The 23,681-nt window shown below is 33.4% G+C and overlaps 1 protein-coding gene across 2 annotated transcripts; it reads left to right on the plus strand.

The window, feature by feature from the left end:
- The first annotated feature begins 2,938 nt into the window (after positions 1-2,938).
- On the plus strand, positions 2,939-22,941 carry LOC110105005. 2 transcript variants are annotated; one of them, XM_028698217.1, is made up of 7 exons: positions 2,939-3,727; positions 3,819-4,030; positions 17,536-17,773; positions 17,872-17,957; positions 18,275-18,366; positions 18,444-18,750; positions 22,691-22,941. In XM_028698217.1, the coding sequence occupies exons 1-6, from the start codon at positions 3,344-3,346 to the stop codon at positions 18,704-18,706; spliced, it is 1,275 nt and encodes a 424-aa protein (XP_028554050.1). In that variant the 5' UTR covers positions 2,939-3,343; the 3' UTR covers positions 18,707-18,750; positions 22,691-22,941. The 2 variants fall into 2 exon arrangements, with proteins under 2 accessions (XP_028554050.1, XP_020690005.1); XM_020834346.2 differs by lacking the exon at positions 22,691-22,941 and having other exon boundaries at positions 18,444-19,135.
- Positions 22,942-23,681: the final 740 nt, after the last annotated feature.

Here is a 23,681-nt window from a genome sequence, read left to right on the forward strand (position 1 = left end):
TTCGTACGGATTCATTGATTTTATTGATTATCAATTGAGCATTGATAATATTGACTATTGATTATATTGACATAGACATATAGCTCATGGATACTATTGAGTCTGCTGCATTAATTTGACTTGCTACTATGATTATCGTATTGCTTTCCGATGGATTCTTATATTGCTTTTCGATTGATGTTATCGACTTGATTGATTCATAGATACCGGCACCAATTTGATGTGATTCTGCGTATGATCAAGAGATTAACTGGACATTGATATAGATTGTACCGATTATACGATATCGTCGATATTGAAATGGATATGATATTGACATATGGAAATATTGATACGACAGATTCTGACATGATATTGATACATTGATACAGTATTCGTCGTACTGATTATCGATTGATTGATTGAATGATTGTTCGTATGGATTTGAGTTATCGGTAGAATAATTTTTTTATAGAGCTGATTTGTATTGATTCAATTGACCTGATTTTCGTTTGGATTTGTTTCATTGCTGGCTTGATTTGTTTTGATTCGATAGTTTACGGATTTCTACTGATGATATAATTGACTGGAGAGTGCTATATTATAAGGAAATACATCTCCTATGTAAGCATCGTACGTGTCATTATTGAAGTGCGTAGTGTCCTGATATCTGTGATTGATATCTTGAGTAAATCGTATTGAATATTGATGCTAATTTTAAGAGTACTATTCTGACATGAGTCCTTATTGAATTAATTGATGCTATTGATGCTATTATGACACAGACATTCTATTGATTGGATAGATGAATATATGATACACCGAATGACTAGAAGACGCGATTGATTGGATGTCTAATTAGGCCTTCAAACGGATTGAGCTGAGCTGGACCAAGTAATGAAGATACATATAATATTTAAGATAATTATTGTTATCCTTAAATTATGAGTAATTGAGATTAAGATTTGGTGTTCAATTATAGTTAACCATTAATTATCTATGTGATTAACTTTTTTATAATTTAGTTAATTAGAGATTTAGAGGATATTCTACATTAATTAGAGTTAAGATAATAATTCTTAACTTTTTTGAGTACTTCCACTCATATTTGATCAAAATTATGAGTTAGGCATTGGATTTTTTAATAAGCTCCTGCTACCAAAGCCACTCTGAAGAATTCTTATTAATCTATTTGTACTTCGATGGCTCTATTGGAGAATTAATCAATCAATAATTTTCTACATAAATATATTATTATTTAGGGGATTTACATACATATTACTTTATTTGATGCTATTTACATATATAATACTCAAAACTTTAATATTACAATTGATATATCATAAAAAAACTATCTTGATCGGGCACGAATCTCGAGGCAAAATCAGGCCAAAAGCTTCTAAAATTAAATATGGGATCACCTGAGCTCCGATTTCAGTAAACTTATAGTCGGATTGAGCGTCTCAGAAATACAAACCCAATGAGACCAAATTCAACTCAATTCGATCCCAAATGTGTCTAAATCGAAGACCCGAAACGCTATTGGGAAATTCAAACCACAATTTAAATTACCAAACGGTTTTCAAATATGACATGCTTATAGTCGAATCGAGCGGCTCGACCAGACAAATCCAATGAGCCCAAGATTGCCGAATTCCAATATCATTAAGACCTTCAAATGTCTGACAAACGGTCATCGATAAAGGGAGTCAATATCAGTCGTCCATCCAAACCATTGCACATTTGCCCTTAATCCTTCTCCTATTTACGGGTCATGCCACCCTCAAAAAATATAAATAGCCCCTCATTTCTTTTAAGAGGGGACCTAAGTAAGAAGGAAGAAGAAGAATAATAGAAGAGAAGAAGAGGAGGGAAGAAACTCCTCGATCACAGGTGGAGTTCCGCTTGATTTTCAAGTGACGCCGGAGTTCCTTCAGACTTTCAAGTGACGTCGGAGTTCCGCCCAACTTTGAAGTGAGGCCGGAACTTCGCCCGATCTCCAAATGACGCCGAAACTCTGCCCGATCTCTAAGTGATGCCGAAGCTCTGCCCGATCTCCAAGTGATGCTGGAATGCTGCCAATTTCCAAGTAACTATGGAGTTTTGCCCCAATATCATCTAACGCCGGAGTTCTTCCCGGCCATCAATTGACGTCGGACTTCTACACGACGACGGACCTCCGCTTATCGTCAAATTTCTAACCGACGCCGGACATCTATTTGATGTTGGATTTCTGTCCATTGCTGAACTTCTACCTGAAGTCATCCTTCCGACCTCCATCGTTAGACAACGGTCCTTCCGACCTCTGTCGCCCGCCGACTATGATCCTTCCGACTTACGTCGTCCATCGACTACGATCCTTCTAACCAAACGAACATGCCTACAGTGACTCTTTGTATTCTAATCATGTACTTTATATAATGTACATCAAGCCAAGGCCTTCCCCTTAAGGAAGGGTCTCATTTGTAATCGACTGCAAATAATAGTGTATTCATTCAAATTGGACTGGGCTAGGCCCAGTGGTTTTTTTTTCCTTTTTACTAGTTTTCCACATAAAAATCTTGATGTCTCATAAATGTTATACCATCTCTTTTATCTGATTGCGTGTCAGATCTTTGTATAAAGTTAATATATTAAATTTTATATTTCTCTACCGCCGCGAATACTCCATGATGCAATAACATTCATACCACTCATATAAAATTTTAATATCAAATATATCACTCATAGTCATATTCATTCATATTCTCATACCATCCTATAAATTTTAATATTTCATTCCATACACTCATATTTGTATTAAAATTTTAGATTTTAGATATATAAATAACATGAAATAAAATGATATATATATATATATATAAATCTCCTCGTAATAATTTGGTAGCTTGAGATAAGATTGCATTGCATTTTTTTAAGATAAATATATGTAAAAATTCTAAAAAGAAAAAATATGATCTTAAGAGTTCTGGTGAGAACACCGGACCCTTGTAAGCTCACATCAGGAAGCCGGAGCGTGCGAGTTGCTGATCTTGCGGAGCTGCCAGGGTTGCTTGAAGTTACAGCTGCAGGGTCAGTAGGGTGCGGTGATCGCTGACGACAATCCAAGTGGACCGCGTCGGCGCTGGTATAAAAAAGCTGCCTTTAATATAGGTCTTATGGTCAAAAATGATGCAAGAAACTTAGAGACAAGCGGAAAACCACAGGCGCACCTCTTTCGTTATAAACATCATTTCTAGATCCAAAACCATTTGACCAAACCCTAATTTTCAACGGAATCTGATACCGATCTTCGCTGTTCCGTCTAATCGTCGTCTGCTTAAAAGTAAATCGTGGTTGCTTCAATCGCCGTATTTCCCTGGAGATGGTAATGTCCGGTGGAACATCGTCCGGCCGCGGCCTTGGTGTGGATCGATTTTACTGTCCACCGGCTGTGAGAAGGCAACTCGAGCAGCAGAGGCAACAGCAGCAGCAGCAGGAGGCGACGCTGCAACGGCCGGTAAAGGCTAAGCCCAAGCCTGCCAGGCCGCATTTTATGGCGGCTGCCGCCATAGATAGGCCGGTTGTTGAGAATGGAGCTGAATCCGATGATTCTTCGAAACCATCGCTGTCTTCTTCCTCCTCCTCATCATCGGCCTCTCATTCTCCTTCCCCTTCTCCTCCTCCAAGGTCAATGCCTCCAGTTGCGAACTTGGATCGATTTTTGGAGTACACAACTCCGATGGTTACACCTCAGCACTTACACGTGGTATGCAACTAACATAAGCAGAACTCATTTAAGCTTTCTTCTATTCTCTCCGTAGTGATTATTTGGTAATTGTGAAGATTGATCTGTGCAGAAAGGCAGGGGGTGGAGGACGTTCGATGGTGTGGAATTGCGTCCTTACTTCAGTCTTGGAGATTTATGGGAGTCGTTCAAAGAGTGGAGTGCTTATGGTGCTGGAGTGCCATTGGTGTTGAATAGCGGGGATTGCGTTGTACAGTACTATGTTCCTTATTTGTCTGCCATCCAACTTTATACGGACGCATCCAGGACTACATTGAGGTCAAGGTATGATTTTTATCTAACTTGATGCATTAAAAAAATTCCTAGCCTTGGCTATTAACATTTTGCAACATAATCAAATTCCTTGCATAATTTATTTTTATAGTACTCTGCAATAAATCAATCCTTGGGTTATGGAATGGAGATGTTTAACCATCCATGCTTGTGAACTGTTTGCATCCAAGGATATTTGTAATTTTTGTTATTTGGAAATCACTCTGGTAATGCAAATTATTTATTCTAACTAAGCGATATAATATTCCTCTGGAGAACTTCTTTCCCTGCTTATTACTTCGAGGGGCTTAGTTGAACTAGGCTTGTAATGTGATATCAATATTAGTTTCTGTTATGCTGGTTACACAATGAAAAATGTAGCATGGGTTTAATGCTATAATTGTGCAATGAGAATTAGCTGTATTTGCTTGGTGGACAATTATTTTTTGATGATTGAGCATCTGTTTTCTTTCATATTTATGACTGAAAAAACCAAGGTTATGTGAAGATAAAAACTTAAGTTAAGAAACTTTATTTCCCCCAAATTGTAGCAATTTAGAGATTGCATTCCTTGTTGAATTTGCAGAAGTTTGCTGTTAAAAAGTTGGTTAAAGTGAGTTTTGGTATTGGTTCAGGTTCTGTAAGGACAAATATCTTGATTATTCCTCTGAGCATTGTCTATACTAGAAAAAAAAACTTTATAGAAAAGCATAATGAACAAAATCATTATATATATAAGATTTACCTAAAAGATGTGAAGTTCAGCTAACTTTGAATAACATGAGTAAACATAAAGGCTTAGGTCTAAATGGCATGCCTCTTAAGTTTTTAATTTTGTGCACATGAGCAAAAAAAAAAAGCACCCAACTTATGTTGAAGTTATTAAATATAGTGATGGATCATTGACTAGGCTTATAATGTAGTTTTGAATTGTTGAAAATGTTTAATCACTATAAGTTACCTCAAGAATTAACACTAAATATCTTTTTGTATTGATTTTAGAGGATTCATGTCATGATTTTTTGACAAATTTTATGTTGGTTGTTGACTACCTAACGTAACTCTCCACTCTCATCTAGGGCTTGGGACATGGCAACCACTTTTCTTAGTTTACGAAAAATTTTAATATTATTTTAAAGAATAAAAAGATGCCAGATGAGTGGAGGAGCGTGTTGGTTCATATTTTTAAGAATAAAGGAGATGCATAAAAGTATGTGAATTATAGAGGAGTTAAGTTAATATGTCATACATTAACATTAAGAGAGAGTAATTGAGCTTAGTTTATAGCGTGATATTAATGTTCTCAAAACTAATTTGGATTCATGCCGGGTAGTTCTACTATAGAAGCTATATTGTTGTTGAGAGGTTTGATGGAGAAGTATAGAGAGAGTGAGGAGGATCTACATATAATATTTATTGATTTATTAAAAAACATATGATAAAGTTCCAAGAGAAGTGCTATAGAGAGTTCTAGAAAGAATAAGTTAATAATGCTTGTATTCAAGTCATTAAGAATATGTATTGAGGAGTTATTAATTGTGCTCAAACACAAAGTGGTTTGACCAAGTATTTTCCTATTTCAGTTGAATTAAATCAAGGATCAACTTTAAGTCCATATCTTTTTTCTTTAGTCATAGATATTCCTACTAGATATTTACAAGAGGATGTACCTTGGTGTATGCTTTTTTGCTTATGATATTTTTCTTGTTGATAAGACTAGAGAGGGAGTTGATGGAAAACTTGAATTATGGAGGTCAATCTTAGAGTGTAAAGGTTTTATTTGAGTAGATCTAAAATCAAATACATCGAGTGTAATTTTAATAGTAGTAAATCTTGTGGTGAAACTATGACATAGAGTGAACAAGTTATTAAAAAGAGTGCACATTTTATATATCTGAGGTATATTGTTCAAAACGATGGTGAAATAGAAGGGGATATTACTTGTAAAATTCATGTTGAATGGTTAAAGTGGAGGAATGTTGTGTGATAGAAAAGTACCCCCTCAAACTTAAGGGAAAATTTTATAAGATGGTGGTGAGACTTGTAATTTTTTATGATGTAGAATATTTGCCATTAATATAGAAGCAAAAAATTAAGTTAAGTGTTGTAGAGATGAGGATGCTCAAGCAGATGGCTTTACATTTTTAGAGACAAAATGTGAATCAAGCATATACACAAAAATGTTGGAGTAGCTCCAATGGCAGATAAGATTAGAGAGAGTCACCTTAGATGGTTTGGTCACATAAGACATTGACCTTCCAATGATTCGGTTAGGAGAGTAGATATTTTAGATTTGACCTATATTAAGAAAGCTAGAGGTAGGCCTAAAAATACTTTGTTAGAAAGTATTTGAAATTATATTTTTTATTAGATTTAAATGAGAATTTGACTCTTAATAGGACACAATGGAGAAAAATGATTCATGTAGTTGACCCCATGTAGTGCTATAAATGATTGATGTTGTTGTAGTATTGATTATAGAGATGCTGACAAAGATATTCAAAATAATGTATCTTGGAGCGTCATATTTGCAATTGATAGTTCTAATCGGTGAGTCATTTGTTTAAAGCAATAAAATTTAGAGCATTGGAAGAAATATTTATAAGATAAAGAGCTCAAGATTATTAGAACAAAGATTAAGTATTTAATGCAATTCTAGTGTGTGTTAAATTGAGAATATAAGTCTGAAGTGCTTGAAGATCAAGTGATATTTATGTGTGCTATATTTCAGCCTCTTGAATCTTTTATACAAAATATGTTAGCATAACTTTTAGAATTAAGTGTGAGTGGTTAAAGTGAAGAAGCATCTTAAAATTAATGCATGAAAAGAGAATAGGATCATGATTAAACTGCTATATTATATGGATCTGGATTTTGGATCATAAATAGTCATAAATTGCCATATTGAATATAATAATAATTAGAATGTTAAGATAGACGTATGATGAAAGTAGACATAATATATTGAGAAATTATTGTATGAGAGAGATAGTGGTACTAGCACCTAATGGAGATAAGATGGTTAAAATTTGAATTAGTTGCTTTGAACATGTACAATAGAAGGGTAAATGGTGGATCAATATACATAAAAAAATATTAATTGAAAGTTTAAAAAGGAAAGAGGTAGACTTTGGTTGCATGGATAGAGGTTGTTGGAAAAGTTCATGTAAAATAGATTAAATATTTCTAAAAACACTAAAAAAATGCTCTTTCCTAAATGTTTCACAAGCTGAGAAGTTGGGATATTATTGAGGTTTGTTAAGAGATTTTAAATTTTACTACAGAAAGAGATCTCATACAATTTTCTAGCGTCTGGACTTTCTAATTTTGATTATGTGAACTTGCATGGGAGATTGTGAGCTTCTCTCGTCTGGACTTTCTAATTTTGATTATGTAAATTTCAGTGGGAGATTGTGAGCTTCTCTCTATTATTAGCATACCATGCCATGCATGGTGAATTTAAAAATGTAGAGCTATTTATTTTATTACAATGGAGAAAAAGAATATAGAAAATTATTATTATTTTGTTACTGCTTCTAGTGATAGTTAAATGGCATTATTTATAGGTTCTTTTAAGAAAATAGAAGAAAAATATAGTACCAAAACAGGAAGAAAATATTCAATATTAGCTCCCAACCAAAAATTATATTTAAACATAAAAACTTTTCGTATGTACTGTATACAACTAGATTTAAATCTTGGGCAATCCAAATAAGGTGTATGGGTCCTTGAATGAATGTTTTCGATGCTACCCCTCAGGCTATTGTGAATAGATGTCTTCCATTTCCTGCTTGGATGTAATTGTTTGAAACACTCTACTATTAAGTATTAATCTCTTGGTAAGCACATCTCTAAACAATTGACCAATAGATACATGGTGTGCTTATCAAGCCATTATCTAGCTTTTTTCAATGAAGTGTTGGTTGATTGCATTATGCTTTGTACGATCATGCCATACCGAATCATAGGTTAAGTTGATTGCAGCCTTGTCGTTGCAATAAAGCCCTATTAGGCCATCTCGCTGAACTTCAAATCATTTATGATGAATTTTTATGACATTAGCTTACAAACATCCCAAGCTTTTGCTAGAAATTCCACTTCACAACATGATCATGCAAAAACATTTTACTTCTTATTTCTCTTTGTTTTGACGTTCCCACCAAGAAAGTGTAATATTTAGAAATTGATCTCTTATTTGCAATAGATGCTACATAAACAACATATTTATATACGTCAAGTATCAGACATTTGCTGCTTTTGAACAAAATTCCTTTCTTTGGAGTTTCTTTAAGGTACAACAATACTCAAATTATAGTCTACGTGAAGATTTTCTTTGGATTATACATAAACTAATTGAATTACACTAGCATCATAAGCCATTAGGTATGTCTGGTCTTGTGTGAGAGATAAATAAGCCTTCCTACTCGGCATTGATGCATTCCCCTATCCACTATAACATCTACCTCCGCTTATAAAAGTTTGTGATTGGGTCAATTGGTGCCCTTGTTGGTTTACATTTCATTTTTTTTTTATTTCTTTCAACAGGTTTGTGGCTTAATTTTTTTAATAAATGAAGATTCCTCGCCTCTAGTGCGAGACTTTAATTTATAGGAATTATGTCGACCTCCCCAGGTTCTTAATTTCAAACTCTAGCCAAATATTGCCTTAAAGCTTAATTTTCTTCTCCATCTTTTCTTGTTACAGTTATATAATTAGCATATACCATAAGGATGAGAACTTAATGAATCGTGTATTGACTCCCTAACTATTTTTTTCCATTCCATGATTAGCATCACTTTTGCAAACTTTCCAAGTCATAACCTTGGAGGCTGCTTTAATTCATATAATGATTTTTTAGCCTATACACTTTATTAGTAAATATTTATTCCAAACACTTTATTAGTAAATATTTCTTCGAAAACCATATGGGATTTTCATATAAACCTCTTCTTTAAGATCTCTATATATGAATTCATTTTTGAGAGGGACTTTCTATAATTTATATCCATAATTAGCTACCAAAGACAATGGAACTCTAACAAATATTCATCTTGGCAACTTGAGCAAATGTCTCATGAGAAACTATGCCAAATGTTTTAGTATACTCTTTAGCTACAAACATTGTCTTGCATTTCTCTAGTCATCCGTCCATTTGGTATTTCATAGTGTAAACCCATTTGTATCCCACAAGTTTTTTTCTTATACGTAAACTCATTAGCTCCCATGTTTTTTTTCTTTTCTAAGTCTTCAATCTCTACATTCATAGCTTGTTTTTAATTTTTATAAGTTAAAGTCTCAAATAATGCTGTAGGATTGAGAATGTTATTTAAGCTTATAAGGGAACTCTTATGAGATGTTCAATATGAGAAGGTAGATATAAAAGGTGCTTGGTAGATTCCCTGGTTACCTTCTTGATGGCAATGGTAATATTATTATCTAGATTGTTATCCAATCGACTATGTGATTCAGTTAAAACTTATTATCATATTTATAGGACTTTGGTTAGTCCTTTGGATTGGTGCAAATTCAGGAACATCATTTTTTTATCTCTAGAACATTTTGTCAAACCTAGGAAACCTTTCAATAGGAGGCATAGGAGTGCGAAGTCAGGTTGATAATGTATATAGAAGGCATGAATATAGGATGGAATCCATTGATAGACCTAGGAGGTATGCATGTTGATGGTGAATAAAAATTAATGTGAGAGAAATCATTTTCTTCATCACTAGCAACACTACCTTTTATGTAAAGAATTCATTTAATTTTTTTACGATAACACTCATAAGTGGTAGAAATGTAAATTTTTTGTTTCATGAAAGTTGATTTTAGTTGATGTATAAACCTTCTTCTAAATGGATGGTAACACTTATATCCGTGACTAGATTCTCCCCTAATAAGGAGTAGAAAAATCAAAGAGACTCGGGTGCAATTATCAATGAATGATAGACTAATTTGCTCTAAAATTATTTGAAATCATAGGACCTCAAACATCACTTTGGATTAGTGAAAAAGGAATTGAACTTCTTTTGTGGATGTCGAGAAAGAATACATATTTTTTGTTTTGCAAATTCACTCAAATTACATTAGAATGTGTCAATATCAAGTCCTTAACATATAAAGGGAAACATAGTCCTAAGAGTAAAAAATGATCGATGGCCTATCCTACGAATAAACTCTTTTTTTGTCTTTATTGGATAAAAAATGTTAGGAAAAATGATAGGATAATTTACTCTTGTTTTCACGTGGATTGCTTTATTCCTCAAGCTAATAAAGTCCACTTTAATCCTTATTACATTTAATTGTCTTTTCCAAATCATGGTCTTGAAATACACAATGAACGGGATAAAACATGACATTGCAACACATTTAGGAAGCTTACATTGAAATAAGGCTAGAGAAGAACTTTGAAATGTGTAGAATATTTTTTAGCATAAGTGATGGGATAATTTGAACATTTAGATTGACTACAATAGTTAAAGATTTATATGTTGTGAGATTTTTTCTATTACTTAGGTAGGGTGTATATGTGCTAAATTTCCGTGATGTGTGAGTCATATGACCAATAACTTTTTAGTTCATGATCTATGAGTTAACAAATGTTCATGATACATTGAATCCAATGGAGCTAGGAAACCCATGAAAATGGCAAGTATTGCTGGTTTTTTTAAGATCTTTTTGTGGATATCTCAACTTATCATTCTCATGCCTATAAAGCCTCCAAAATTCCTCTAACATTTTTCTTTGGTGTGGTAATGATTAGGGAAGATTAAATGACGGTGAGGAGTAAGACCCATGACTGATGAAGATTTGGAAGCATTGACAAGAGTCATGAAGTGTTGTGGTAAAAATTTTAGGGGTGTCAATATTTGACCCGACTTAAAAATCCAATCCGAACCCAACCCAAAAATTCTAGGTTCGAGTCAACCCATTTAGAAAATAGGTTGGGTTTGGATTGTAAATTATGGCCCGATTGAAATTTTGGGTATGGTTCGGATCAACTTTAAAACCCGAAATCAACTCTCCTGGTCCGGGTCACGCTCTCCCCACGCACGCCAAACGCTTGCGCTCGCTGCCTCGCTCCCTCCCCTATGCCCATGCTCGAGCCTGAACCTGTGCTACCGCACGCACTCGCAGTCTCGTAGGGTTGCACTCTCGCTGGCGTTGGTAGCACATGTGCTCGCCCGCACGCTCTCCCCCACTCGCGAGCCTGGCCCCCTCATCGGCTCGCCCTTGCAAGCTCCCCCCATACCTCACCCGCTCACCCTCTATACTCATGGCCCATGCGCTAGCCCACTCGCGCCTCGTGGCCTCACGCTTAGCAGATCGGGCGGGTCAACTCAGGTTAGACCCAAATTTGGTTCAGACATAGATTTTTGACCCATTTTACAATTTGGGTTGGGTTCGAGTCATCTGAATTGGACTTGGGTCAATTTCGGGTTCGACCTGAACCCGACCCAAATACCTATGTTGACACCCCTAAAAAATTTTACATCTTTGTAGGACTAAAGCTAGAGCTAATTCTGGTTGAAGTTTGAAATCAAGCAGAAGTTGATGATCAGAGGTGGATGGCAAGCATAATTCAATGATGATTTTAGAGGCCCATCTAATCATGGGGATCGAGATGTAAAAAGGCGACAATGAAGGCTTGGAAACAACAAAGTTGAGTTGCAATTAGGTGATGACGATAACCAGTAAAGAGATACAAAGGAATTAACGAAAGCGACAACATAGATATAGTTTTGTAGGACTATGGTTTGCTATGAGTTGATATTGCATTTTGTATGAGTCATCGAGCAGTGGGGTTGAAGGCCGAGAGAATGAATTGCTGATGAAGGACACAACAATGAGGGTCGAGAGCAGGATTCAACAATGAAACCACTAAGGCTCTTGTAAGTGTAGTGGTGATAAAGGTTGACAGAAGGAATTGACGGTGAAGGACACAAGAATGAGGGTTGGCAGTAGGATTCAATAATGAAACCACTAAGGTTCATGCAAGTGTAAGTGGTGATGAAAGTTGAAACAAATGAAAAAGTTGAAAGACCTAAAAACCTCTAGTGCCATGTAGGAAAAAAAGACCAGGGAAATGCCAATACTCGTTTTATTATTTCAGGTTCTAGGTACATGTTAGTATACATACTCTTTTAAGAAAAGAAAATGATATTAACCTACACTTAATATAATTGAAGTTTTTTTTCTATGACGTGAGGTGTAAGTCTTAATAAATTTTGATGCATAAGCCTCATAATTAAACTATTAAAATAATAAACAATATTAAATAATAAGTCATATATTAATATCAAAATAAGATATCAAAATGAGATTAAAAATTCAAATAAAGATCATAAAAAGTCATAAAATGCTACAAACACTAAATAATGAGTCTCTTCCACTCCCAATTCAACATAAATATGTAATCAATGTTATAATTTATGAATTTAAAAGTCCTCCCCCACTTTCAATCCTTAAAGGGATTTCATTAGAATAATCATTATAGTTGATTGCTTACTCTTCTATCTCATACTTAATTGTATCACATTCTCTCAATCTTCCACATCATCTTCAATCTCAACCATCTCCCTCATTTACAATCAATAAGAATAATAATGAAAAAAAAACTATATTTAGGATTCTAATTTTTATTTTTATTATATATATATATATATATATATATATATATATATATATATATATATTTGTTGACTTGTGGTAGTCTTTTTTTTCCTATAAATATTGTGATATTTATGTAATTGTGAGGATGTAACATCGTTTTTAACCTTTTACTAACCATTTGTCATTTGATGAGACATCATTATTTTAGAGGATATTCATCTTAATCCAAAACTTTCTTACTTAAATGTCAATCTTCTAATCTTTTATTATATATAATATAAATGAATGAATTTATCTTTTAGGTAGTCAAGAGATTTTTTCTCTTAATATGAATTTGGTTTTAAGTACTCTAATTTCTCTTTGACATTGATGAGTAGCATGTAAGGTATTTTAATCAAAGTCTTTATAAATTAGGAGCATGATCTTTAAATTGAATCCACTACTCAACTAATTTAAAAAAAAAAACATAATGTGCATAATACATAAATTTAAAAAACATATGAATAAATGTTAAAAGTTAGTGTTTATAGAAGCGTTACTAGGGGAATATTTCACTAGTATGTTTGACTTGTCATAATCTAAAGAATTCTTCCTTATTTTTGAAAGCTATAAGTTGGATATTAGGCTTCCTTCTCCGTATCGAGTTAGCAACCATATAATAGTGGAAACCAAATTTGATCTTTGGAGTGTTGTACTTGTTCTCATCAAATTGATATTAAGGGTTCAAATAATATCGAATGTCATGCAAATGCCGATGTGATTGAAGCTTTCATTTCTCATACATATTTTTTCAATTTCTTGTAGTAATCATTCTATCCAGACAATTGGACTCGTACTATCTTGTACAATCATTCTTGTTATCCTCCACATTCATCACATATTGATTTGTAAGTCTCATATCACCTGTATTAGATATTTGTGGCCTAGGAGAAGAAGAATCTTTGCCACTAGGCCTACTAGCCTAATAGGAGTCACTACCAACTCTATCATCAAATTATCATTGTGCTAAATGCTTTGATATGATTGTTTGGTTCATATAAACATTAATCTCTTCTTTCACTTCTTCAAGTACTTTGGTTCATTGTGCAACATTCTTATAAGGGTTAGAAAGATGTTCTTACATTCCTGTTACATCTCTATTAACTTCTTTATCGCAATAGTTGCATATCAAATAAATATAAGTTTTCTCACTCGCTGAATTTTGCATTTGAACACTACTTCCATGCCGGATTGTTTCTATTTTCCATTTAACTCTTGTATATATCTCTTAACCATTTGAAAATTACACTACACAGAAAGTCTCATTGAAAATTGAGAAAATCTTATTCAAAACATAGAATAGGAAATGTAAATGATCAAAGAAAATATAAATGATAAATAAAGAAAGAAGTAAGAGCAAATAAAATAAGAAAAAATGGAAGAGCTATTGACAGTAAGAGCAACAACGGTGGAATAGAATGATTGTTTGTTCTAGTGACACGAATGTCTTGTGGCTTGTTTATAGTTTATTCCTTTTTAAACAAGTAGGTTTAGGTTTACAAGAGCATATATATTTATAAATTAATTTGATATTTTAGATTTATAAACTAAAATTTTAGATTACCTAACATATAAAATAGGGCTTATGGCTCCTTCAAATTCTGCTGAGGCACATCACTCCCATAGAGGTACATTTCTCAAGTTTACATGCGTGGCATACTCCTTTCATTTCATTTGCACCTAAAGCTGAAGTGCACTCCAAATTGTGCAGTTTTAAACTAGCTTTCTATAGATTTGTTTTTGAGAAAATGACCAAAAAGATTCCTCGACTCTTTGTGAGGGACCAAAATGGTCCCCAACTCTTTTCAGGGATTAATGTGGTCCCCATTATAGATTAGGATTATTAATATTTTCTATTAAAGAAATGTTTATTAAATTTTAAAAAATATACTATTATTTGAAAATTATATTTAATAAATAATTTAATTAAAAATAACTAAAATAACCCATGATTTAACACCATTAACCCAAAATTTTGATGTTACAATAAAAAAGACCAATTTTTAAGGAGTTGACAGACCAAATTAGTCCCTCAAAAGAGTTGTGGGTTATTTTGGTCCCTCACAAATAGTTGAGAGACCATTTAGTCATTTTCTCTTCTTTTTTTTTTCTTTCTTTTTCCTTTTTTTTTAATGCTAACTTTTATATATTTTACATATTTTCTTGCAGTTACATGTTGTCAACTTGTTATAGTAGATTTCATTTTAGAGAGTATTTTCAGGATTAATAAGGAATGGGATGTGCTTTTAATTTATTATTTCACTGGTATGAGTAGCCGCATGGATTTGGTTAAGCTTTTACTTTCAAGCTTATAAGACTGAAGCTAGAAAACATATATGAAACTCGAAGTTAAACCCATTCATTTTATGTATGGTCGAAGCTGCAATTTTAGGGACTTAGCATTTCATTGTCACACAGGGGTGCACGTGTTCATGTACTTGCATGCTTGTAGGCACTTAGATGTACATCCTTCGCATATGCATGCATGCAAATACACATGATACCATGGATTCTGGAAATTTATGGTTCGTTTTGACTCCAATTGGCATATTTTGATGTGAGATCTCACACATAAGCCATCTATATTGATAGCTTAAATAACTTCTACTGATGTTTCTCTCTTTTGACTACTGTCAATACTGTATTTCCTTTTATAATTATTGTCTAGAAATTAGTAATGAAATTTTTTTAAGTAGCATGCATCTTTTCTCTTTTGTTGAATGATCTTGTGAGTTTCAATAATTTGACAGTACATGAAGGATAGAAAAACAGTTCATGACCTATTAAATGAGTTCTGTGCTTCTTTACATATGCCTATCTAATTTGATCAATTTTCTTTCTGCGCTCTGCATGAATCAATTCATGCTCGACTTAGTTGTCAACACAACCTTTCTCTTCTTATTATAAGTGATAGAAATTTTCATAGACTGAGTTAGTTATATTCTATGTTTAGACAATGCCCTTTTAAGATCAAACTTGTCCTTGATTGCTTAGCAAATCCTGTAATCTAATCCAGAACAGCGGATCTCTAGGCCATGTACATTATTAGTTATGCAAATATAAAGACTTTGGACAGTGCACTTTAACGAGCCAGCCCCAAAATTTAAATCATCGAATAGTTAAAAAGCCTTTTGGTTAAGGCTTATGGTTGTATTTTTCCTTTGCATAATATTCTTATTTTCTTTTAAAAAATTCATCTAATGATTTTATTGCTTGCTTGAAAAGCTTTTACTGTGCTTTTCTCCATGTGAGTGTTTGCTTGTCACGGGGAGGGGGGGGGGAGAGAGAGAGAGAGAGAGAGAGAGAGAGAGAGAGAGAGAGAGAGAGAGAACAAGTTTATATGAATTCTGAATAATCATACCACTAGAAAAACTCGAATGCTAAGCACTTCCTTAACATCAAGTGGCATTATTACAGGTGATTATAGTCATAATCCCGCACTTCCCTCTCATATTGAGCCTCTTTGTTCTCTAGAATTACAAATTTCCCTTATTAACTGCAAACTTTTGGCTTGAAACTCTATGCAAGCTTCAGAGTGACGAATTGAGACTTTTTCTTTAACCATATCCATGTTCTAAGCATCCGTAATGCTTGCAATGCATTTTTTTATTGGGGCTCAAGTTAAGCTAAGTTTTATGAATTCTGTAAATAGGTTTAGGTTCTTAGGTTGATAAAAGTTAATGTTGCTATGAGCCAAGGTAACTATAGAAAACCGTTTGGTTGTACGGTAATCTAAGCTCATTTGCTACATAAATAGTGTCCTAATTTATAAGGCATGAATTATCATTAATAAGTATAATTTACACCTTACTTTATTAAAATTATAATAAACTCCTTTAAACATACTAAACTGATCTTTATTAAAAACTTTATTAGCCATAGTTAATTTTTAACGTGTAAAATAATTAATTATCCCATGCTTAAGCATTATAGTTATTTCAATTAAAAACTTATTAAAAATAATTTTTTTTGAGTGATTATTTAATTATACATGTTTAGGTCTCATAATTGTTTATTTAAAAATTTTATTAATTATAGGGAATTTTTAATTATGAGTAATTAAATGATTAATTAATCGTCCCATGCTTAATTATTATAATAATATAGGAAGGCAATCTTTATTCTTAAAATAAGTTATAACTTTCACATTAATTATATAATTCTTAGTTATTTCATATTTATCATGGTTAAGCCAAGCTTTTAAGCTAGTGTTTTTGGAAGCTTAGCTTATGTCAAGCTTAGGAGCACTTGGGATAAAGGAGACGCTTAAGCCACGAAATAATTAGAGATAAAAAGTTCATTGTTTGGCGCTTAAGAGCTCTAGAGCGCCAACCAAACAGCTCCTAAGTGTATGCAATCTATAGATTGTGGTGTTGTGTAAGAATATTTTTCACCGAAGCATTTGCTGCTCAATCACATTATTGTGGCCCATCGTAACTATGGTCATATGTACTATTTCCTTACCACCATATGCTGCGGGCTTCCCTTTTTTTGCTCTTTTTGGCATCCAAAAACTTTAGCTTTACAAATTACTATATTATTCTATTATTCCTTCTAGTTATTATGACAGATGTTGAGTTAGAAACTCTTAAGTAGGCTATAAAATATATACAACCTTATTTAGTTATTTAAGATGAGTCTGGGAAAATATACGGCTCATTCCCATGCTATAAAGTGCTATGCTTTTATTTTTTCTTGTATGATTTATCTTCATTGGCGCTATTATTCATTTGAACAATAGGTCATATTTGCGTGTGGCATTGTATGGTTTCTATGAGAAGGCCTGTAAAAAAAGTTTATCAGAAATCTTATAAATAGTATTCCTATGCTAATGCCATGTAAGTTGAATTAATTTACTTGTCTTTTAGGCAACCTGGTGAGGAAAGCGATGCTCGAATGTATCAGGGTACCAGCAGTGATGTCAGCAGTGAGAGTGAAGCTGAACGAGCTGTTAGAAAGAGAAGGGATTCTTCAACAACTACAAGCCATAAAGATCAGAGTGGTCTTGTTGGTGAAGAAAATGGAGTTTGCCAGCAGACAATGCTACCAGTTTTTGAGTATCTGGAGCATAATCCTCCATATGGAAGAGAACCCTTGGCAGACAAGGTAAGTACGCTTTAGGTTGGCTTCAATTAGGTAGGCTTCAATTAGGTACAAGTATTCCTTCAATCTGATGCGACCTTTCTTATAATTAACTATTGCAGATTTCACTACTTGCTAACAAGTTTCCTCAGCTAAAGACATACAGGAGCTACGATTTGCTTCCCACCAGTTGGTTCTCTGTTGCTTGGTAATTCTTACTTGCATGATGTTGAAATCTTTTGATTGAACATCTACCTGTTGAAGTTTAAGTTTGTTTTCTCTTCTCATTTAGGCTTCGTTTGTGACGGCTTTTCTACTGCTTCTTAAAGCAGTTTTCAAGTACAAAAATTTTAATTTTTCTACTAAAAAATCATTTTAAGAAGTAGGAAGAAAGCCGTCCCAAACAAAACCTTAATTTGGCAGCTTTTTTACTTGTAAAATATTCTTGGATTTTTGGTGCTCATATATTAATCCACGTTGAATGGTCGATATTTAATGTTTCACGTTTACTGAAACACTGTGTAGGTATCCAATTTACAGGATACCCACTGGACCAACATTACGAGATTTGGATGCCTGCTTCTTGAGTTTCCATACTTTATCAACCCCGCTTAAAAGTGCGCATTCTTTCTTCAGTTAATTCTGCATTGATTAAGCTAAAGATTCTGAGTTAATTGCATTTCCATTATTGCAGATTCATGCAATGGACATTCTGAACTGAATGATAGTTGTAGAGTCAGGGAAGCTAATGACTTTACCCAGATATCAGCTAAGTTATCACTGCCTGTATTGGGTCTAGCCTCATACAAGCTCAAAGGTTCAATTTGGACTAATAGAAGTCTTTATGAGCAGCAGCGTGCAAGTTCATTATTGCAAGATGCTGAGAACTGGCTTCAGCTTCGTAAGGTGGATCATCCAGACTTCCGGTTCTTCCTCTCACATTACAACACAAGTTAACTTCGATGGATTCTGTAAATATTTCCATGAGGCACTAGTTTCAGGTCATGTGCTGCCTTCATTGTTTTGGCTAGTTATATCTAACAATTTATAACTTATCTAGATGTTTGAATTTGTATGTAGATAACAAGATAGACCATTTTCTTCATTTAGAAAATTTAGAAGACAATTTGGATTGATAAAATCTTGTTTGATTGAGAAAGGAAAAATGCAGCTATGCTTCCTGCGTGAGGCTATGAAAGAATAGTTTTAGAAATGCTGTGGGCGATAATTGGGTATCAACTCCATTAGATGATTTTATGTTATGCTGCATTGTGTTATGATGCTGACAGTTTCACAAATTGATCATTTGGACAAATTCTGATGCCAATTTTTATTAGGTTCCATGTTATTAGGAACCTTGTTTTGTATTGTTACGTGTAGAAGTTACATTTAAATTGTTTTAGTAAGTACTTTTTTCAGTTTTACAGTTTGTGCCCTAAAATGTGAGTCAGTACTCCACATAAAAGATCGGCATGAAATGAGATTTCATTCAACATGAAGTCTTGAAATTCTTTTCAAGTTGGTTTAGTTAGGCTTCAATCCTTCTAATGGGTGTTATAATCCCATTTATCTACATATTGAACCCAGATCTGAGACGCATCTTTTGAACTGGTCCATCGTGGTAGGTTTATTTCTTATTATCATGAATTGATTGCTTAGCATTGAACAATTCAACATATGCACATGCCTGCATTCGAACCCCATGCCCCAACGGCCTACAGGAGCCAAAGTTTTCTACTAACGGAGCAGGGTGTCAGGCGGCCATAATAATGGTGCAGTTTTGTAGGGCAGAATATCCTTAGCATTATTATAATGTTGAGGGAAGATATTTTTTTCTTGGTTGGAAGTTGAAAAAAAGATGACAAAAATAAATGTTAAGAGTTATCATTTGATTAGATGATCTTAATATATATGACTGTAATTTAATTCTATTATTTCATAAGTGCAAGGGTTAGGTATTACTAAAATTTGCTTATATTTTTATTGAAGAATTATTTATTTTATTTTATTTTATTTACGCTCATCTTGAACTAAAGTCATTAAGGATGTATATGTAGGAACTTTTGTGTTCAAACACAAGGTGGTTGGACCGAGTAATTTTCTATTTCAGTTGAATCTCATCAAGGATTGGCTTTAAGCCCTTATCTTTTTCTTTTTAGTCAAGTAAATGTACTATGGTGTATGCTTTGTACTGATGACATTCTTTTTGTTGATAAGATTGGAGAGGGAGTTAAAGGTATACTTAAATTATGGAGGTCAACATTAGAATTTAAAGATTTTCATTTGAGTAGATCTTAAGATTGAATACATGGAAAAAAAAAGATTGAATACATGGAGTGTGATTTTAGTAGTAATAGATCTAGTTGTTGCAATATGGGATCTCGAGCTTGTGATTTTGATGATAACAAATGTTATTGATTGAATTTTTATTTCTTGTAGCATTTGTATTTTATATTTATTTATGTGTATACTAACATTTCAGATACATCATACACCGTTCAAGATTATTCTTGATTCAAGATTAGTTAGAATAGGATGTGTCGAAAAAGTATGTACTTTTGATTTATTTAATTTTATATTTCTTGAGCCTAAGCCATACAAGGGTGTATGTTGTTTTAGCGACGGTGCACACACACTAGGGATTGAGAAAATGAATGTTTAAATTTTTGAACTAATTGTACTATATGATCTAGATCGTACAGTACGATCAGTTATTTATAAAATCATTAATCACAACTAATTCTATAATTAATATTTTTAACATAATCATATAGTACGATCCATATGGTACTGAATAATCTGTTTAAAATAAAAACCCTAGCCACCGATCAAATTTTAGTAAATATTTTTTATTTTTGTGTTTGTATTGTTCATAATGTACGAACACCTTTGTATAGTAAGATATTTAAAAACTTATTTAAATTAATTCTCGTGATTAGTCAATCAAATCAAAGTTTAATTAATATGTCATATTGTACTATATGATGTAGATCATATCATACGATAGGCTGAGATGATTTTCAATTGTCTTAGTGATCGTCATGTACAAACTTAAGAAAATTGAACTAATCGTACTGTACAAATATTATTTTTTCCCACCCCAATCATGTAAAGTGCTCTATATGATATATATTTACAACATTGAGCCAACACCTTCCCCCGAGGAAGGGAATCATTTGTAATTAACAACAAACACTATTAGAATCATTTAACCTAGGCCAGGCCCACAATTTTTCCCTTTTTCAAGGTTTTCCATGCAAAATCTTGATTTCTTTTATGACTCTTGCACCCCTCTCTCTCATGTGTGTATGTTTTAAATCTTTGTATAAAGATAGAATGCTAAACTCTATATGTCCCTAACACTGAATATTTTAGGACGCAACAATTATAAGATATATTAATGAAAATATGCCATAAATATCTATTAATTGATATTATATTATTATGTATAATTTAATTATAATTATTTTTATTTTATGATATTATTTAATTATATATTTATATTTTCAACCTTTAATTTTAATTCCTCGTGTTTTTAAGTCGCAATTCCCACTATTCCACTCAACAGTTTAGGATTTTCTTTTCAAATTATCCATTTCCTCGATATTCTTGTGCTTCACGTGAAATATCATTTCAGTTGTCAGATTTCTTTTGAACTTTTTTCTTGTGGGCTCCAAAAATTCCTTAATGTGCCGGCCTCCCTGTTGGTTTTTTGGTGGAGTTTTAACGAGCTTAGGTTCCGGATGAATTTTTAGAAGGCATATTGGGTTTTAAATAAGACACTGCCCAGAGATTTTTTCCTCATTTTGTGAGGACTTTTTGATTTGAGTTCTGGTTTCCTATAGGCGCAAGCCCCTATAGTTAGTTACCCCTCCCAATAATGAGAAAGAACTTTCGATTAAGGCTAGTCGTTAAAGAGGTTACATATGCTGTAAATCCAACATATAATAGCAACAATTTTAGGGTTTGAATTTGATTTTATGATTTAAAATTTATAACCATGAACTTAAAATTGGTGATAGGGGGAATAAAGATGAGCCCCATCAAGATCTCATGATTCTATCGTCCCAGGCTATCGTAGTCTCTGGTCTATTTAGTCAGAGGAAATAGTCGACCCAACCTGACAAAAGGTACCTTATTGGTAGCAATGGGTTGCTTCATCCAAAAATACCTTGTAGACCTGGGTTGGTGTTTGTCCAAGGGGATAGATCAGAATCCACCTTAGCTGAAAGAGGGCTTTCATGCCTATCAAATATACTCTACGATTCATCGCTCAAGGGTTTGAAACCGTTAGGAAACATGTGGGCTTTGGTTGTCATCGTAGTATAATGACAGCATTTTGCGGCAAAACCACCCGATCAAATGGCACGTGCCACGTGACTGCTGGAAAGAGACTATTTGAGGATGAATCTTAGTGATACACCCGACACACATTTGTTTTTTGTGAGCTAAAGCTAATTTCAAATTTATCACCCCCGACAAACGGTTGTGGGAGGTGGATATGTTTAAGTTTTAAGTTTTTAGGAGATGTATTTTATTTCAGGAATTTAAGATTTTGTGAGATTTGAGATTTTCAGTTGAGATTTTCTATCAACGCAGCCATCATCGGGGTGACATTAAAGTCACTATATTTTTACAAGAATTTGGGAGGTATTTTATGATTCAAGCTAGGTCAACTCTAGTCCTTTCGAGGAGTAGGATGAAACTTGAATATTTAACCCGCATAACATTTTCAAGCTGTTAGATTTAGGAAATCATATGTGACAATCGAAGCACATGCGGGTTGTAGCATTTGACCCTGCATAGCATTCTCAGAGATTGGTGTTTGTACTTTTAACATGTTGACCGAAGCACATGCAGGGATATATTTAGTTTAAACATAGTATGTGCATTTGACCCTGCACAATATTCTCATATATTTGTGTTTTGTAATTGTAACAGGTTTATCGGAGCACATGAAGGGTGTATTTTCAAATATATTTTCAGTATTATTGTAAGGACATAGCCTTTTGTCCGCTTGTACGAGTGGGATTGCGGATCCGGTGGCATTTGACATAACCTTTTGAATAGATCTTTTTAAAACTATTGTTTGTATTTAGCAAAGTAAAACAAAGCAATGTTTCTTCCTTATGATCAATTCTTTGATATTGTAATGACCACGGAACTTGTGGATGTTTCTTCTAACTGCATTTTGCTAGGGATAATGCTAGCTATTTTAAGCAGTCTATGAGATGCATAAGTTGATTAGTGAGCTTGAATTTCATCAAACAAACTATGGGAAGTCAACAGATCTCAAAACATTACAACTACTTTATCATTTGAATTCAAGCCTAGGAATTGTTGATGCCTTTAATTAGCTTGTAACTATCATACTGAATGAGCTTAGATTTCCCAAATTTCTACCAATTGGCAGTCCTCATTTATACAAAAAAAATCATCATATGTTCCAATAACCCCACTATCATCCGATGCATCTACAACATCAGCCCTAGGGTCCAAAATATTCCCCATATATATATATATATATATTATTCATGAGTGCTAGCTTCTATATCTAGCAGGAATTGTGCCTAATCCCTTTGCTTTAGGTTGTCTCCAAAATCAAGAGCAGTAGAAATCAAAATTCAAGTTAACATATCCTCAAATGATGATCTTAGGAAGGTTTGCAACTTGATTGTACGTTTATTAATTTAAATTTTGATTCCTTATATTTTAGTTTCGATTCAATTCCAAGTGGCTCATTAAAGTTTAAGTTCTTATAGTCCTGTTGATTGTAAGTCTGGTTCAAGTTTGAGTTTGAGTCCAAATCCAACATTATTTGATCAAATTTGATTTAAAATTGATTTTATGTTTAAATTATGTTTAAATTAATTTCCAATTTTTTGTCCAAGTTCCCTGTTGTTCACTGAAAATTTTGGCAAGCCTCCCAGCG

The sequence above is a fragment of the Dendrobium catenatum genome, unplaced genomic scaffold, assembly GCF_001605985.2.
Source record: "Dendrobium catenatum unplaced genomic scaffold, ASM160598v2 fragScaff_scaffold_1056, whole genome shotgun sequence".
Classification (NCBI taxonomy): domain Eukaryota; kingdom Viridiplantae; phylum Streptophyta; class Magnoliopsida; order Asparagales; family Orchidaceae; genus Dendrobium; species Dendrobium catenatum.

Coding starts and splice junctions, on each gene's coding strand:
- LOC110105005 (XM_028698217.1), top strand. CDS start 3,344: ATGGTAATGTCCGGTGGAACATCGTCCGGCCGCGGCCTTGGTGTGGAT. Junction 4,031..17,535: donor AGGACTACATTGAGGTCAAG/GTATGATTTTTA, acceptor CTTGTCTTTTAG/GCAACCTGGTGAGGAAAGCG. Junction 18,367..18,443: donor TTTATCAACCCCGCTTAAAA/GTGCGCATTCTT, acceptor CCATTATTGCAG/ATTCATGCAATGGACATTCT.